Raw genomic sequence first — 18,511 nt, forward strand, 5'->3', positions numbered from 1 at the left:
TAAAGTAGTAATTATAATCTGTCACATAATAATATTCTTAAATTTATTATTTGATTATTTTTAAAATTAAAAATATTACATATATATTAAAATATTTTTTTTAAAAAAGACATTCATTAATATTTATTTTATAAAAAGGGATAGAACAATAATTGAAACAGAAAAAAGCGTTTGACAATTATACGTATAATTGATATTTAGAATTTTATTTTCTATAAAAAATAACTCCAAATTAAAATCTAGTAATTAATTTGTTTAAATTTAGAAAACTTAACTTAAAATAATTAAACTATTTTATAAATCATAATAATTTGTTAATCATAAAAACTGACTTGTCAATGTTAAATTTGTAAAAAAGCCAAGAATTAAAACCTATTTATGTTAAAAGATTACATTATTTTATAAAGGCTTACAAATAATATATCAATAGACAGTTTTTCGAATCTAATAACAATATTAATGTAAATCGCCCCATAATTGTTTTAGAATAATAAATTTTTTATCTTGTAGATTATGACTATGAAAAACTTTGTGAAATACTAGAGATCGCAGAGAATGTAGAACGAAATTTTCTGTCCTTTTTATTTCAAATGCCATAAGTTCCATATTGTGTCGAACGGTTTGCACAATTTTTCAAACAAACAAGGGGTCGGCGTCATTCCAAACAATTTTGTATAATTCTGCAAAAACCGGAAGTCTTTCCTCGTATCCAACTGCTACATAGCATTTTACGACAACAAATTTTATTCCATTAATTTCTTTCGACTTTACGAAACACAACTTTTCTTGAGCAGGAAAGAGTGACCTGAAAGTAATGAGATTATGTAACAGTTAATTATATAAACTTGACAATCAGAAAGTTAACACCAAAATTTGATTTTGTTTTTCTCTGACTTCCAGACGGATAATTGTTTTTTTCACTGATTTAAATAAAAAAATTTAAACAAGTTTTTAATATAATAAAATTTTACAGGAATAATTTTAGTCAAAATTTAAATTAATTTTTCAAAAACAGAACTTTTTATAAAATTCCCTGACAATTTTATTTTTCAGACTTTTCCCTGATTTACCTGAATGACAACCCTGAATTTATATATGTATTGAAAAAGTAATTCTTATAAATTTTTTACCTGAAAGGAAAAGCAGATGAGACAAAAATCTTCTTTGGTCCACTTTCAATTTCATTATCTGTTGAGACAATCCACTTCAAAGACTAGAGCAACTGATGTTTCCACGCCAAAGGTAAAGGCAAATTTTTCCAATTACGCATTGCTTGAACAACCTTTTTAAAGAATTGATGTTTTGCCTCAAATCTCATTGTCTAGAAATTTATTAAAGGGCCAAAGATTTTAATAAGCCTAGGATAATGTACAAGGAAATGTTGTTTTGGTATGAATTTCTTTTTAACACCTGTAGCAGACTTATAAATTTCCGCGTACGTTTCCAAGTAAAGAGAGATGAGCGATTCCAAGTAACTTAATGTCTTCATTGAGATTTTCGGTGAGCAAACGATAGCCATTATTTCCAGTAACTGAATGAAATTTTCTAAATAATGACAATTTTTATCATTTATTCGATCAAAAACGATAAATGGCAAAATAACAGCCAACGTCCACATATGTAATGCCGTCTGTTTAATCGTTTTAATTTCTTTTAAATGATTAGCTTTTATGGGCGACGGTTTAGAAGATTTCTCTCTGAATCCGTAATCGAAATTAGCGACTTTTGTATTAAATTCTTCTATGGTCATATATTTCTCTTTCAGACAAAAGCGGTCAAGGAAAACTTTCGTTTGTAAAGGAACAATACCTAAGAAAAAGTCGTGACCAACATCAGGTGGTGACGTTGTGGTTGGATGACATCCGCTTAATTGGCTTAAAGGGGTCTTTCTATTTATTCCATATTCTTCACATAATTTTTTTTATCGTCTTCAGTTGCAGCAGCTTCAATTACAGCTAGTTGTTCGTCATGTGTGATGGTGATCGTAAACGTTGATTGTCCTTTCTTGTCATGATATGTATTTCTTCCAATGAAACTACACAGTATTGACATGGGTGTTCGGCTGAATAAGATTCTTTGAAACCCCAAACGAACTTTACACCCTGGTTATCTCCCGATAGTGCAGAGACTCCTCCACAAATTTTTTCCCCATTCGGCAATAAGATTCCATTTTCCACTTGTTTTAGGTCTTCAACAAGCATTTCAGCGAGTGGATTAAAAGTATACTTTTTAATAATCGGATATTCAGCAATTGCAACTAAATTTATAGAAGACAAACTTCCTTGATGATTAACAGACCGATTACCATACTGGTAGTAAACAAATCCTAATTTATGTTTTTTTCCTGCTCTTGAATCCAGTGCGTCACACAGTTCTGTTTCATCATAATAAAATTTGATCTCCACTGATCTTTTATTTAAAGAAAAAATTGGATGAGTTTTATATCTTGTTCCATTCCTGAAGGAACTAAGAAGACTTTCTTCACTTTCGGAACTGAAATTAAAACTTTCAAAAAAAGAATCTTGACTGAGATGCTTCTGAAGAATTTTGTGAATAGGGATGTAGACAATTCCATCGGATTTTAGTTTAATATTTCGATTTCTAACTGTAAGTTGTTCTCCAACTTGCAAAAAATGTGCTGAAATTTCTTTATAAACTGGTTGAACGATTTTAAATTTTTCATTGAAGAAGACATTTTGCTTGTGTATAGTGTTTAATCCGTGAACGGTGTCTATCGAAATAATCTCTTGATCAATATCTATATAATCACTAATATCGCAAACACCAGCGTCACTTAAGACTTTTTTTGTTTTTAATAGACTGTCATGCACATACCTTTTAACTACTGCGTCTAATCCTTGAATAACGTTCAAGACAACGTCATTCGTAACCTGACATTGTGCTCTCATGCTCAATAACATAAGACCAAGGGTTGTCTTTTGAAGATCATGATGATTTAAATCGACAATTTCATTATTCATATTTTCTTCATCATCGATGTTCGAAATATTTGAATCGTCGCTGTCATCGTTTAAATCGGTGTTATATGAATCATCGTTGTCAACTGAATTAGAATTATCGCTGTCGTCGGAATTTAAATCATTGTTTCCATTAGAGTTTGAGTCATCGTTGAGATTAGAGTTTCTTGAATTATCGTTGTCATCGTTAAAATCATTCAAAGTGCCATTATCAATATCATCAGGATCACTCAAATTTATGCTGCTTAAATGAGCATGATGACTGTGTCTGTGAGATCTGAGAGATGTTGCCTTAAAAAACTGCATCGCAATTATTTATCCCACAAACAATCTGAAATTCAGGATGATGAGAATGACACCTTATTAAATGTTGCTCGAAGTCGTCTCTCTTAATTTCCTGACCGCAAAAATGACACTGCACATCTCTGGTCTCCATTTGGCAGTAATTTTTTTCAGTTACTCAAATCCCTACAACAATAAATATAATTATTTTTTTCGAAAAAGGATTTACGGTCAAACCACTGAAAATCATCTGAGAGTGGTTGCTCACATATTTTTAAAAAATCTACTTTTAATATTATTTGAAATTTGATGAATTGCTGAGTTTATTGGTCATAATATTATTGTGTGAATTTTACTTCGTTTGAAATTATTATTAATTCAAAATATGAGGTTCACGACGTTATTTCGTAACGTTAAATGTTGCACTTTTTTAAACGTTATTATTCATAAACTATCAAATATAACATATAATTATTTACAGGAAACATAAATCAATTTGTTGAGGGTATTTTGCTCCGTTTCGGAAATAAAAAATCGGAAATTTGCAAAATTTTTACTTAAAAAGATGAATTCTACGACTTCCAAGTTTTACTTCTCTTTCCATTTTTATTTTAAATATTAAAAAACAATGCACAAATTATTGTTTCCTTTAAACTTGTTTTTAGGTTATACATGAGAATAGTCGTACTAAGTTGTTCATGTCATTGTAAGAATGTTTCAATTTTGTGCTTGCTGTTTTTACAATTTTTATTTATTCTTTTTGTGACAAAATTTAAATAATTAAAAAAATTCAATTCAATATTTTTTCCTCATTTTTTCACATTTTCTCGTTTTTAATGGAACAAGTTTACATGTTGAGGTTATATAAATAGTATGCTTTCATAACACTATACTCTACGGGTAATAAAACACTTTTTAAAATAATTTTAATTGTACACTTACCATCTTTAAATATTAAGTTTTCATTCTTTTTTACTGAATCGGAATACAATGTGGCTTTTTCAATCGTTCATTGAACGAAATATTTTGCACAACTAATATATCGTGTTCAGTTATTTTCGGTAGCCTGGAGATAATCTGAACCTTATTGGGATCTGAAATACTGCGATACGCCATCTGGTGACGACCTCGTTGTGTCAGCCATTTTTCGTTTCATCCTTTTTAAAATATATGTAGAAGAAAGAGATAAAAAATCAAGATGGCTGACCCAACGAGGTCAGTTTCCCCATAATTCCCTATGATTTCAGATCCCAATACACAATTTCTCAGTTTGATAGTAATTTCCTTTGTTAATTACTATTTTCATTTGTTAGCAATTACAATTGTAAACATCAACAATAAACAGAAACAGTAGAGTGTTGATGATCTGCCATTTTGTTGGATCAGATGTTGTCTGCTTCAATCGAACGTAAATTCAATACTTCGATAGTTCGATTGTCGTTCGTTTCTTTCTTGCACGCATGCGTAAATGTTTATTAAAATACCCCAGAACGAAATTGCTAAACGCTTTCGAAATTTTCTCCTCTCAGTTAATTCTGTTTGTAAATAGTTAATAGAAATAACGGAACGTGAAACCAAAATATAAAAAGATCTTTTTGATTCTTTATTTAACTTCGAGCTTTTTGGATTTTCTGCCGTGCAACATAACCTCACTTATCAACTTTTTAAGTAAGTACATTAAAATCCAAATATAAGAACAAAATTGTGAAATAAATGTGTTTGATTAATAATATGTAATGTGAAAATAAAAATATAAAATATTGTGAAATTAAAGAGACTGAAAACATAAGATAATCTGATAATGTGAAACCATTTTAAAGTGATTTATGAAAGTTTTGATTTTGAATCAAAATGTTTTGATTTTGTTTTATTAAATATAAAATAATTACAATGTTGTGTTCATAATACAAAATAAAATATTATAAATCGTAATTACTTTAACAGACACAAATATAACTAGTACAATTTTTTATACATATATATATAGGTCTTGAATTCAAAAGCTTTTTCTAAAAATAATTGAATTTAAACTATTTAGAGTGACGATGTCGAATATCGATCCTAGAAACGTTAAACAGATATGTATAATAGTGCAAAAAGTTGTCCCTTTTCATATGGGCGTTCACATATATATTTTATAATATTCTTTAATTGAAATTATTGCACAATCTAAAGCAAAAAAATTATTAGAAAGATAGACTTAAAAAAATAATTAAAAAATTTGTATTCCATTTCAAGTTATTTGATTATGCATTGAAGTGTCTTCAATATTGTGTAGCACTTAAAACAAGTGTAAATTTGAATTAAAGTATAAGTTTTTAATTCTTTAAATATGTCAAATTACATTTTAAAAAATTACAATCAATTACTTTGATTAAAAACAATTTAGTAATAATAATAAAAATTTCCAATTCACGGAATTAAACTATTAATTGAAGCAATTTTGTCTTCAGATTGCTAATCATCAAGGTACCTTAATACTTAAATCAATTTACAATAATGTTTATAGTTTAGTGATATTTTGGAAATTGTTATATTTCTTAATAATTTTTTATAATAAAAATTTAATTGTTTTTAATGTTATGTGCCTTAATTTTTAGTATTGAAATATTTGTGTAAAAAATACATTACTTGATATTCAGTTTTTATTCAGTTTATATTTATTTTTTTATTTAATATTCAAGATTTTCTTTGTATTATTTTTTTCGGTTTTCAATATACGAATATAAACATAAAAATGTTTGTAAAATGTTTTTTTTCAAACAAAAGACATTTTTAACATTTATATTTATATTGTCGATTATGTTTATTTATGTTTAGGGTACTTCTATCACTTTTATCTTTGAAAATTTCGATTTATTAGTTGATATATTTCCATATTTTAAGAAAATGATTTTTTATGCAAAGCCCTCTGCCTGGTAAAAATTTCAAAACCCTTTACAGTATTAAAATTGAAATATTTTGATTCAAATTTTGAACTTGAAATGTGATTTGGAAAAAATTTCAAAATTTAAATGTCAGCCTTCATATGTCTTTCCGTCTATTTTAATAAAAAAAATAAAGTTCAATAATTTTATTCGTTGACAAATACTTTGCTTATTTAAAAAAGTATAGTACTACCTGTAATTTCTGATAATATCAAAGTTTCAAACGCGTGAGAATTTAGCTCTATATGATTTTTAAAAAAGTAGCAATAATACATTTTATAGAAATTTCAATCCCATAATTTTTAAAGAAACGTGTGATAAAAATAAGGTGACTGTTATTCTTGTTCAGGGCAAAAATTATTATCTCAAGATTACTAAGGCTCATACATTAAATCGGCATTTAATTGCCGGTTAATCGCTGAACGTTGTAGAAATATATTCTTATAACTTTTTGGAAAAAAAATTAATTTTCCAGTCAAAGAAAAAAACTGCGTGTCGTCAAAAGTCCTTTAAAAACCTTTAAAACAATATTTTAAGATTTTTAGTTCTTACCACGAGTCAAGCTTGCTAATTGATTTGAAATATATTTGGTCTATTGGTAAAACAATGAAAATATTTTTTCAGTTTTTTTTTAAACGCATTTACATATAATTTTTTTTATAATTTCTTAAATGAGTTTCTCAGCAGACGATATACTGATTACATTCGCGTTCAGTTTCTCTGTGTATAATCAGCTGCAGAACATCTACCTATTAATTTAGGTAAGTATTTCTATTTATTTTATTTTCTAAAATGAAAAAAGTGCGTACAAATCTTTTGATTTTTTAAAACTAATCAGTCCGATATTTTTCGTGTTTTAATTCATTTTTAATGCTAAATTTTTCACTTCAGTCGTACTAATTACATCAAGATTTTATTAAATCATAATGTGGAGCAAAAAGATTTACTTCTTTTTGTAAGCACACTAAAACAATTTTTTTCTGTTTTAAATAAATTAAAATTAATATTAAGAAGTTGTTAAAACAAGCCTTCGATATATTTATAAAATATTTGAGTATACAAACAAACTTATGTTTATTTTCAATTGTCAAAGATCAATCCTATGAGAAACGACCTTCATAACAACGGATATGAGACATGCATATATCCATGGCACGTTCTATAAATATCAATCAACTTTTGTCAGCTTGGATATTCCTAGGATATCCACAATGCTAAAAGTAGATGGATATTCAAAGGACATCTAAGAGATATTCTTAATATCCTGGTAACATGAAGCGTCTGGATGAAAATTACCAAATTTTAATGGTCCAAGGTGCTTTTCATGAAGAGATCAGATTTTAAAGTCCAGGAAAGGTAAGTCACTTATTACTTGGATAAATGTTTCCTTTTCATAAATAAATCGCTAATGGTTATTGTTTAAAAACTTTTGTTATGCCTTGTGTTTTTCAATGTGGTTAGATATTTATTTGTGCTTTTTTTATTGGAGGTAATTAATTTGTTAGAGATTATTATGTTTCAATGTCTTCCTTAAAGATTTTTCTGTTTTCATAAAAGGCAATAATATTCCAAAAAAAATAATTGGATTCATAAGGAAATAAACGAACTATTTATTGCACTTTTTACATTTATCATTGTTTACAAACAATTATTTAAATACAGTACATAAAGAAATGAAAAATGAAATTAATATTTTTAAGTCTCTTCTTTTCATAGGGTAAAGGCACCAAGGAACTATCATTTTAACAAGTGCTATTCACTGTCCTGAATTTTTATATAAAAATATGGTTAGAATATAATAATAAATATACATACAATATTCCCTGTGGGCAAAAAACCATGTTCGTTCTAAAAACGTTTTTAGAACGTTTCATGTCTACCAAATAATGTTCTGGAACATAATTTGAACATCCATGTTCTTAAAATGTTCCTGAACATTATTTGGCGGACATGAAACGTACTAAGAACGTCTTTAAAACGTTTTTAGAACGAACATGTTTTTTTGCCAACAGGGTTAAATATTAGTAATTTGAAATAATAAGTAAAAAATGTTTCAACAGTTAAATGAAAAGTTGAATATAGTGACATTATTTCGTACACTTCATCGCTTGGGGGGAAGACTGTGCCATCTGAGAGCAACGACGAAAAAGATGCCGTTTCACGTGATTAGTGAAAACTGTGCGTTTTTGCGGAAGCGGTGAGAAACGTGCCTGCTCGGACGAACGGTAAAGAAAGTGCCATTTCAACGATGCAAAATTTTTTTCCTTTTTTTTGGTTAGTAATACAATGACGAGAAGTATTCTTTATTAACTTTGCTTTTTAAACAATTTTAAAAGTATTTTTAGCTTCTTGAATGGAAATTATTCTTACTTGGTGATATTTTGTCATCTTATCTAGTTGTTTTATTATAAGAAAAAATTTTTCATCTTGGAAATGGGCCTTTCTTCACCGATCGCCCAAACAGGCACGTTTTTCATTGTTTCCACGAAAGGCACAGTTTTCACGGATTCCGTGAAACGGCATATTTTTCGTCGTTGCTCTCAAGTGGCACAGTCTTTCCCCCCAAGCGACGACCTATTTTAAAGGAACATAGCAACACTTAAAACAATCTTCATAAAAACATAAATTAGATAATAAAAAAATTTTTTAGCTATTATTATTGCTATTATTATTATTACTCCATTGATTATAAATTTTATAAGCAAATTACTAGTAGAACCACTAAAGCTTAGGAAGAGCAGTTTTTTCCGACCCTTGTTTTTCTGTATTTATAGTAAGAATACCGAAAATGTGTACAATTAGTTATTTAACTTTGCTTAGAAATGTTGAAAAACATTATTCAGAACTAGCTAAAAGAAACGCGCGTAAACGCGCGTGGTATCTATAATAATTTTTTATAAAAAATTAAAAAGTTATTTTTATTTCACGGACAGTTATGGGAATTTTGATCTCACAAAAATAATAATATTATTTTTGTAATCGTTACTGTATTACTATTTCAACATTATGGTGTTATAATAATAAAATACCTATTATTGCACAGTCAATATGACCTTTAAATTTTGTACTCAAATAAAGATTATATGCTACGATCATCAAATTGTCAGCAATACATTTAATTGACTTATCTCAGGATCCATGCAGGGTGAATTCCTACTTTGTTTACCACAAGGTTCATGAACTTAAAATCACTTTACAATGTTAAAAAGTTCTGGATTCTTTATTTCCTCTGTGATTTCAGCACATATCATTTTATTTAAAGTTTCTGAATCGCAAATTTGTGTACGTAAACATATAGTTAAACGCACATGTGGCAATCCACGCTTTTTTCTTCTCTATGAAAGACGATACATATAAAATTGTAAATGAATAAAATTACAAGTACCTTGAGTATGCTTACCCTACTGAAAATCCCAGTACAAGATCTTGTACAATTTCCTGTACAGGATCAGCAACTGAACTTGTACAAGTTTTGACCAGTTCCTGTACAGGAAAATGCATACGAATTTGGAACAAGTTCATGTGTGAGATCTTGTACAAGATCTGGTGCAAGATCTAACACTTGAACTTGTTCCAAATTCGTATGCATTTTCCTGTACAGGAACTGGTCAGAACTTGTACAAGTTCAGCTGCTGATCCTGTACAGGAAATTGTACAAGATCTTATACAGGGATTTTCAGTAGGGTAAGGTTAACAGTCCATCCAGGATCACCATAAGGAAACATTGTAGGATATGTCATGGTATCAAAATTTTCCTTAACAATAAGACTAGAAATTATTTTCTGTTGGGCATACTGAATTTACATCAACATGTAAATCCCTCTTCAAATTCTGTAGATAATTTCTTTATCTTTCATGACAAATTTTTTTTCTTTGGGTATTTTCTTTTCATTCTCAGTTTCAGTAGACAGAACTATGTTATAATTTTTACTGGGAAAAGTCTTTAATAAATATAAAAGGTTTAGTTCCTCATTTTGAAGTTCTTTAGCTCAATTTATGAAAAGAGAATTCCAATGATTCTCTACAAATCGAAATCCTAATATTTGACATTCTAACTGCCGAAAAATGATTTAATTAATTGTTTTCAAAAAATGATATCAAATGCTTGCTCATTATATTATTATCAGTTTCATAAATTAATCTTTCAATTTACACTGTTTGTTACGAACCATTTGGGTACCGTAATGATTTTCATTTTAAGCCCATACTTTGGAAATTCGGATCCCCATTAATTTTTGCGTGAATACTTGCGTACACGTATTTGCACTCATTTCTGTAAATATATATATATATATATATATATATATGTATGTACAAAGCATGATTTGGGGACTCACGTTTTTTGCCGCATATATAGGTTCCTGATGAAAAATACTACATTATGCAATTGGAATAATTGATTTATACTCAAATTTACTACTTTTAAATCAAGGATTAAGTACACAAGGCATAGTTTGGAGACTTAAAACTTTATATACCGCCAATGTCTTCAAAGAATGCATTGTACTTGTACGTCTTTTATATGTACAGGGCATAATTTTGGGACAAAATTATATATACAACGAATGCTTTGAGGACAATTTTATGTACAGAACGCATAATTTGAGTACAATGTTTGTAACAACCGTGTCCTCAAAACATGCATTGCATTAATAATCTGGACAAAGTAAAGTGTACAGTATACTTTCAAAAAGTCCTGAAAGTATGCGTTTTATAAATAATTACTAAGGCTTAAAATCGAAATTTGATAATCATTATGCGCAGTGTAGCAGTCCTCAAAATATGCGTTACTTCCAAAACCAAATAACATACACACTACACTATAAAAAAGTCCTCAAAGTATGCGTTACATAAATAATAGTTAAGGCTTAAAATCGAAATGTGATAATCATCATGCGTAGTGTAGCAGTCCTCAAAGTATGCGTTACATAAATAATAATTAAGGCTTAAAATCGAAATGTGATAATCATCATGCGTAGTGTAGCAGTCCTCAAAGTATGCGTTACTTACATAACCAGGACCAAATAAAATACACACTACACTATAACAAAGGACTTCAAAGTATGCGTTTCATAAATAATAACTAAGGCTTAAAATCGAAATGTGATAATCACCATGCGCAGTGTAGCCGTCCCCAAAGTATGCGTTACTTACATAACCAAGACCAAATAACATACACACTACACCATAACAAAGGTCCTCAAAGTATGCGTTTCATAAATACTAACTAAGGCTTAAAATCGAAATGTGATAATCCCTATGCGCAGTGTAGCAGTCCTCAAAGTATGCGTTACATACATAACCAAGACCAAATAACATACACACTACACCATAACAAAGGTCCTCAAAGTATGCGTTTCATAAATAATAACAAAGGCTTAAAATCGAAATGTGATAATCACTATGCGCAGTGTAGCAGTCCTCAAAGTATGCGTTACTTACATAACCAAGACCAAATAACATACACACTACACTATAACAAAGGTCCTCAAAGTATGCGTTTCATAAATAATAAAATTTATTAAACAAATGTTTCTGTACAAGAACATGAACGTGTTCATGTGAAAGTACTTGTACATGAAACCTGCACAAAAAATATGTACAAGAACATGTACATTTTCTTGTACAAGTTTTTTCAGCCCGATATATATATTCAGGGCAAACTAACATGCAACCTACACTATAACAAAAGTCTTCAAAGTATGCGTTTCAAAAATAATAATTATTGCTTGAAATAAAAATGTAATAATCACCATGCGCAGTATAGCTTTTTTTCCCTGTTCCATGTTCAGTAAAGTAAAATTATGTTGTATTGAGTTTTTTACAGTATGTCAAAAAATCCTGCGCAAAGGGATTATGGTAAAGAAAATTACTTTTTTACACTTCGAGACACTTTAGTACTTATAGATATTTAGTAAAAATATTTTTCCATTCGGTCAAATATTTTTGAAGAGGAATGGTTCAAAAGAGACCTCAAAGGCAGAAGTTCACCGTTTTCAACCGTTTTCTCTAATCCACTAAACAATTGATGCATGCAGAAACTTTGTCAACAGGACCATACAATAGAGCCACAAAACCATATCCGGTTTTAGACCCCAAGATAATATAATTGCCCTTCTGCAAATCCAAAAAGTAGTGCAAAACATACTATATTGATATTCTGAGTGCTTTCTCAAGATTAGCTTCTTGTCCAGAATCACTCCTAGATATTTAACCGAATCAGAAAAAAGCATTTCTTTTCCATAAAATACAGGTTTCCTCACAGTTGGAACTTTGTATTTTCTAGTGAAGAAAACAATATTTGTCTTGTCTGGATTAACAGGGAGGCCAGTACTGACAGTACACCTTGTCCGGTGGTAAGAGTTCATTTTCTGTTCTTGGAAAGTAACCAGAGGCAAGAATCAACTCTTTCTTACTTCCATTTTTATCTCGATACATGACTTTTATAACTGCCAGATATCGACTAGTTAACTCTGAAAGAGGAACCGTATTTACTCCCTTATAGAAAATACACGCCCTGGGTGGTAATTCTTGTGGTGAATACACTAACTCCCCACAGTTATTTAGTTCTCTAATCTTACACTTGTAAACCCAAGGTTCTTGAATGAAGGCAATAGCTGTAAAGTTCTTGGCTAGAATCGCCGTTGCGCTTATACAGTGATGCAAGTTAATCTGCGAACATTGAATACTGTGGTCCGTCAATATTAAGACTTATCCACGAAATCCTCCGTCGCTTCGCTAGCCGTGTCTTGTCTACAACTCATCGGATCCATTCTGTGCTTACTCACTCGAAGAGTGATATGCCTAAGACCGAAACACAGTTTGTAGTGAAGACACTCAAGCACACCCAGCTTACTCTCAGGCACATCTACCGCGAGAGTCCAGCTTGCAGCCGTAGAAACTACCCCTGATCCTGTTTAACCTCCCGAATACAACCTCCAATTAGTTGTATACACCCCAGGATTCTGTTACCTGAGGTTAGTCAGGATTGAAACTTGGTCCACCTTAGGACCTGGTACCCAAGCAACCACCCTGGCCCTCTTAATGAGGTTAGAAGTATCTATCACTTTAAGTGGCAGACCCTCGATTGCCTGACAGATATTTGGTACGTGGACATTTAACCACTCCCGAGAATCTGAGTCAAGACACTCAATTAAAATCGCCCCTCTTGTGAGGCGAACTTCTCAGAAACGAGGTGCAATCCCAGATCTTGACACTTGGGAGAATTAGGCGGTTCCAACTAGGGGTCTTTGCCTCCTTCTCTTCTCCTGTTGTGGAGAGGTGTCTGACTCTTATCGGCGCGAACTCCTTTTCGTGCCTGACCAACAGACCCAGCTTTACTGTTGGCCCGCATAGAAGTCGATGATGAAGCAGGTTGAGACCCTTGCCGGTTCTGTACCCTTGGATTCTCCAACCTCCTTGTTGCGCTGCCACTGAGCTTTTTACCCTTAACGGATTATCTCGCCATTAGGTCTTCGACCACAGTAACAGTGGAACCCTGAGATCGTCCCGAACTTTTCTGTATTAGAGCCTCAGAAATATATTGTTCCCTTTCAGGTTTCATTTCATCCTGAGGCGATATTACCGAGGCTGAAGTTAACGTTAAATGTGCCCTTTCTTCCTGCAGCAATATCTCAAGCCCTGAATCCCGACTCTCCAAAGAGTGTTCGGTACTCTCAGGCGAAACACTTTTGTTTTTGTTGTTTTCTGTAGTCTCCATTTAGATCCCACGAGTACATGGGAACAAAAGGTCCGTCCTTATATTATTATTATTTTTATTTCTTTATTTTGTCCAAGCAAACCATGAGGACAATAATTCAAGTACAATACAATCCATAATATACACAAATGATAATATATAAATTCATAAATTATTTTTTATCTAAAGTTGAATAACAATGATAAAGATAGAACTATAACAATCTTTGATGATTATAACAGTAGAAATCATAAAACATTCAACCAAAAATAGACTACTCTCAAGAAAACAAATATCTTTCAAGAGGGAACCATTGAAATTTTTGTAGTTTTTCGAAAAAACGCATAATTTCAGTACAATTTTATTAATGAGTCCTCAAAGTATGCGTTACTTATATAATTAGAGCCAACTAACATGCACACTACACTATAACAAAAATCCTCAAAGTATGCGTTACAGAAATAATTTAAGGCATGATATTACGTGAAACCACAAACTGTAAGATTTTCGTATTTTTATAAATGATCCTGTTAGATTTACACAAAATCTTTTTCAGAAGCATTATCTATTATATCGAATAATAATAATCTTATTATTTTAGTGTGGTATAATATGTTAATTGTCTTTATCCGGGTTTCTGTACTTTAACCTTTGACCCATCAGTAATAGATTTGTTTATTCATTCCGAAACCGGATTCGGACTTAGTTGTCCAATTAAACAATAATACTGCATGTTCCATGCGAACCATTGTACTCGGTGTAATTTATTTTGGATTCCAGTGTTAAATATGGTCAAAAATGGGAGTATTTGTACTTTCGATAAATGATAATTAAAATCTGGTACCTGTATTGACTTCCGACCAATTTTGAACATCGTTAAAATATCTAAACATATAAATTATTTAACCATACTACGTATACTTTCCTTCAAGGAAAGCACATAAGTAAGTTGTGAGTAATATTTGATTGCAATACTTTATTATGCTTAAAAACTAATTTGAGTTTCTATTTGAAATCTTAATATAAGAAATTAATATTTTCTTGCATATCATTATACTTTCTTTTCTCTTAATCTCTAATACTCGTTCCATTCGAATAAATAAGAACAATTTCTAACGGTCCATGTAGGCAAAGGAATTAAGGCCAGGTCCAAGTGAGGCAGCGCCATCTACATTGAAACTAAAATTTTGGAAAATTTTCAACAGCCTTTTCTTTAAAACAAGAAGGTAAAATGCTTTTTCCTTTATGGATAATTGATTATTGGCAAGATATACACCAGCTAAAACTTTTTTTGAGTTATAATAATGAAAAATATTTCATTTCAATAAATTAAATATGAGCACTTTCTTCACAAAAACTGTAACAATACTTTCTCAGAAATTACAATAAAAAATGCAATTTCCATTTGGAAAATTAATAAACGCTAAAAAATACGGATTTTATGTTAAATTACACAGTGGGACATATGTTTCTTTCGTTAAATATATAAAAATTAAACTTTACAAAGTCATTACGTGAAATAGCAAAATTTGAAATTTGTGTCTCTTTTTATGATTCATCAAAAAATTACAAAAACCAATCTTAAACTTTGATATCTCTGTGAGTGTTATATAAATATTTTCATGTCTGCTATAACATTACACTGTTACAAGAAAATGATTCCGCAAATGAAATGTTAAAACTTTAGATTCCAAAGTAAGTTTGCCCGCAGAGGGACAACTTATGTGCGTCGTATGTAGTCGTATCTGCGAAGTTTTTAGTTTCTGTTTGTCTTTCGTACGCATCATATAGAACCGCTCTGTAAAAATCGCTTTACCTGTTTTATCTCAAATAAGTTAATAAATTCAGTGTTAATTTTACTTTCACTATCTTATTCTCCTTTTTTTCACAAGTCCTTTATGTTAAACTGTTTAAATTCATAACATGGTCCTTCGAGCCGGATTTCCAAAAAGGAGAAAAGAAAGTGAAATCAGTGCTTTGTGTTAAGTGACGCTTAAGGGATTTTTCCTTTATATATTGCATTTTTTTATTCTCTCAAGTGACTTGAATAGTCAAAAAGTACTTTTTTTAAGACTTTATTGTGTTTTTTCCGCAATATTTTGGTGCTATTTTACTTTTTTTCTCAGTATCGAGAACCTTTTTTCATGAAAAATTTTTTTCACTATATTTTACTTAGCGTGGTCGGCTATTTTTCCTGTAACAAACATGGCCACGACTAGTTATGAACGAGTGTTAAGTGACCAAGAAACTCTATTTAACTCTATCGAAAAGATTGTTAATCGTGTTTTAAATTACGAAAATCCACCTCGACAACTGTTGTTAGGACGCCTAACAAATTTACAAGATTGCTGGCTGAGGTGTCGACAAAATCATGCCGCTTTACTTGCAAATCCTCCAATAATAGATCCTCCTAATCAAGCCGAAGGAGGAGAGACAACAATTACAATTTATAATTCTGATGAGTTTAATCAGATTGAGGACTTGTATGAGGAGGCCATATACCACATACTTAGCAGTCTTCCTGAGCCACCGCCCATGCCGGTACAAGACCGTTCTCAACCACCAGATCCAGATGCAACGCCACGAGGAGCATCATCATCTGTAAAACTTCCTCGCATTACTATACCCACTTTCTCAGGTTCGTATTGTGAGTGGCTCACCTTTAGAGATCTGTTTAAATCTCTTGTAATTGACAACGATCGCTTGTCGGATGCAGAGCGTCTTCATTATCTCAAATCATCTCTTAAAGGTGAGGCATTAATAATTGCTCAAAATCAACCAGGGACAGATGGCAATTTTCAGAATATTTGTGAAAATCTCGAAACTCGTTATAGTAATTCTAAAGTTTTAATATATGAATATTTAAAAAAGATTGTTGAATTGCCACCTGTCACATCAGATTGGTTGAATAATTTAAAAACTATGCGTAACGTTGTTATTACTGCGACATCTGCTTTAAAAAGTCTAAAACGTCCTATCGATGAAGGGAATGATTTGTTAGTTTTTATGTTAATAAACAAGTTAGATAAAATTTCTCGTGATCAGTGGGAATTGTCAATTAGTGAAGAGACAGATCCTCCCTCTCTCGATCAATTTGTTAAATTTCTTGATTCTCGAATTCGCGCTTTAGAAGCTACAGTAGATATTAAAAAGCGTCCTGAAAGTAAAAATTCAAATCATTCGCAGTCGGTACTCAAGAAGGTACACACGCATCAAAACTCAACAAAGTTTGTATGTCCAATGTGTAACAGAGAACATAACCTCTATGCTTGTTCTGTATTTAAAGAAAAAACAATTGATGAACGTTCTGAATATTTAAAGGCTAATTCACGATGCTTCAACTGTTTAGGTAAGCATAATCGCAATTTATGTCAGAGCCGAAAATTTTGTAATATTTGTAAAAAGCCTCATCATTCTTTATTGCATCGCGATAATAAAAATTTGTCACAAAGTCGCGAATTAAAAACTGATCATAGCGTTTCAGAATCAAATCAAGTGTCTGATGATGTGGCGATTTCATCGCATTTGAACTCGTCTAAAAATACCGCACTACTGTTCTGTTGGGAACCGCTCGAGTGATGGTTGAGGCGCCTGATGGCCGCCGCGTTCATGTCCGCGCTCTTCTTGACCAAGGGTCAGAAGATACGTTTTTGTCCGAATTAATTGCTCAATTATTACGTCTTCCACGCAAAAATACGAATGTTACAGTGTCCGGTTTGGGAGGAAGTTGTACGAATAAAATCCTTTATTCCGTTCCTATCACTATTTAAACGATTAAACCTTGTTCAACCACGCTCCAAACTCAAGCATTCGTACTTCCAAAAATCACTGCATATGTTCCAGCTGAATTTACCCTTTTAGAAATTCCTGAAAATCTTTAAAGTCTCGAACTTGCCGATCTAAATCCATGGGAAAGTGACCGGATCGATTTGCTGATTGGAGCCGATCTGTACGCTCAATTGCTCAAACCTGAGATTTGTCCTGGACCACGTGGAGATCTCGTTGCTCAGTCAACTATATTTGGTTGGATCTTATCAGGACCACTACAAGGATCTCCTCTTCAAAGTTATCACATTAATGTCCACTTTTCCATGGAAACCCGAGTTGACGAAAGCTTGCGTCAATTTTGGGAATTGAAAGAGATACCAGCAGTGAATTTAATGACAAAAAAAGAAATTGAATGTGAGCATCATTTTATGGAGACACATTCTAGAGACTTAAATGGAAAATATGTAGTTCAATTACCTTTTGATGATTCCCCCTCGAAATTAGGTGACTCTTATAACATAGCTCTCAATTCGTTGTGTAGAATAGAAAAAAGATTTACTCGTGATCCTCTGCTTGCTGAAAATTATCGTGATTTTCTAGGAAAGTATCAAGAGATGGGACATATGACTCCAGTTGACGTTGACCAGACTGATTCATCTCGTGTCTTTATTCCGCACCACCCTGTCGTTCGCGAAAGTAGCCAAACAACGAAAGTTAGAGTCGTCTTTAATGCTTCGAGTCCAACGTCCAACAAAACCTCGATTAATGACATTTTACACATCGGTCCAAAATTACAAACAGATATTTGCTCCATCATTTTATGATGGCGTCAATTTGAATTCGTGTTGTGTGCTGAT

General features: G+C 31.4%; 3 protein-coding genes across 3 annotated transcripts; 2 read left to right on the forward strand and 1 right to left on the reverse strand.

The window, feature by feature from the left end:
• Positions 1-327: 327 nt before the first annotated feature.
• Positions 328-4,188, reverse strand: LOC127283886 (repetitive organellar protein-like). Its single transcript, XM_051308997.1, has 2 exons — positions 1,131-4,188; positions 328-805 (listed from the first exon to the last, which is right to left on the reverse strand). Exon 1 carries the CDS (start codon positions 3,282-3,284, stop codon positions 1,956-1,958), a length of 1,329 nt encoding a protein of 442 aa, XP_051164954.1. The 5' UTR covers positions 3,285-4,188; the 3' UTR covers positions 328-805; positions 1,131-1,955.
• An 11,903-nt stretch (positions 4,189-16,091) lies between these two features.
• LOC127283901 (uncharacterized) lies at positions 16,092-17,465 on the forward strand. Its single transcript, XM_051309018.1, has one exon. The coding sequence runs from the start codon at positions 16,092-16,094 to the stop codon at positions 17,463-17,465; it is 1,374 nt and encodes a 457-aa protein (XP_051164975.1).
• Positions 17,466-17,585: 120 nt separating this feature from the next.
• On the forward strand, positions 17,586-18,478 carry LOC127283902 (uncharacterized). The gene is made up of 2 exons (XM_051309019.1): positions 17,586-17,698; positions 17,770-18,478. The coding sequence occupies exons 1-2, from the start codon at positions 17,586-17,588 to the stop codon at positions 18,476-18,478; spliced, it is 822 nt and encodes a 273-aa protein (XP_051164976.1).
• The last annotated feature ends 33 nt before the right edge of the window (positions 18,479-18,511 follow it).

The sequence above is a fragment of the Leptopilina boulardi genome, unplaced genomic scaffold (genome assembly GCF_019393585.1).
Source record: "Leptopilina boulardi isolate dan_hultmark-lab unplaced genomic scaffold, ZJU_Lbou_2.1 LbouV2_315, whole genome shotgun sequence".
Lineage (NCBI taxonomy): Eukaryota > Metazoa > Arthropoda > Insecta > Hymenoptera > Figitidae > Leptopilina > Leptopilina boulardi.

What these genes read in the sequence shown, in the direction of transcription:
- LOC127283902 (XM_051309019.1), top strand. Translation starts at nt 17,586, where the DNA reads ATGTTACAGTGTCCGGTTTGGGAGGAAGTTGTACGAATAAAATCCTTT. An exon ending in CGCTCCAAACTCAAGCATTC is followed by an intron (nt 17,699 to 17,769) that starts GTACTTCCAAAA and finishes AAATCTTTAAAG; the next exon opens with TCTCGAACTTGCCGATCTAA.
- LOC127283886 (XM_051308997.1), bottom strand. Translation starts at nt 3,284, where the DNA reads ATGCAGTTTTTTAAGGCAACATCTCTCAGATCTCACAGACACAGTCAT.
- LOC127283901 (XM_051309018.1), top strand. Translation starts at nt 16,092, where the DNA reads ATGGCCACGACTAGTTATGAACGAGTGTTAAGTGACCAAGAAACTCTA.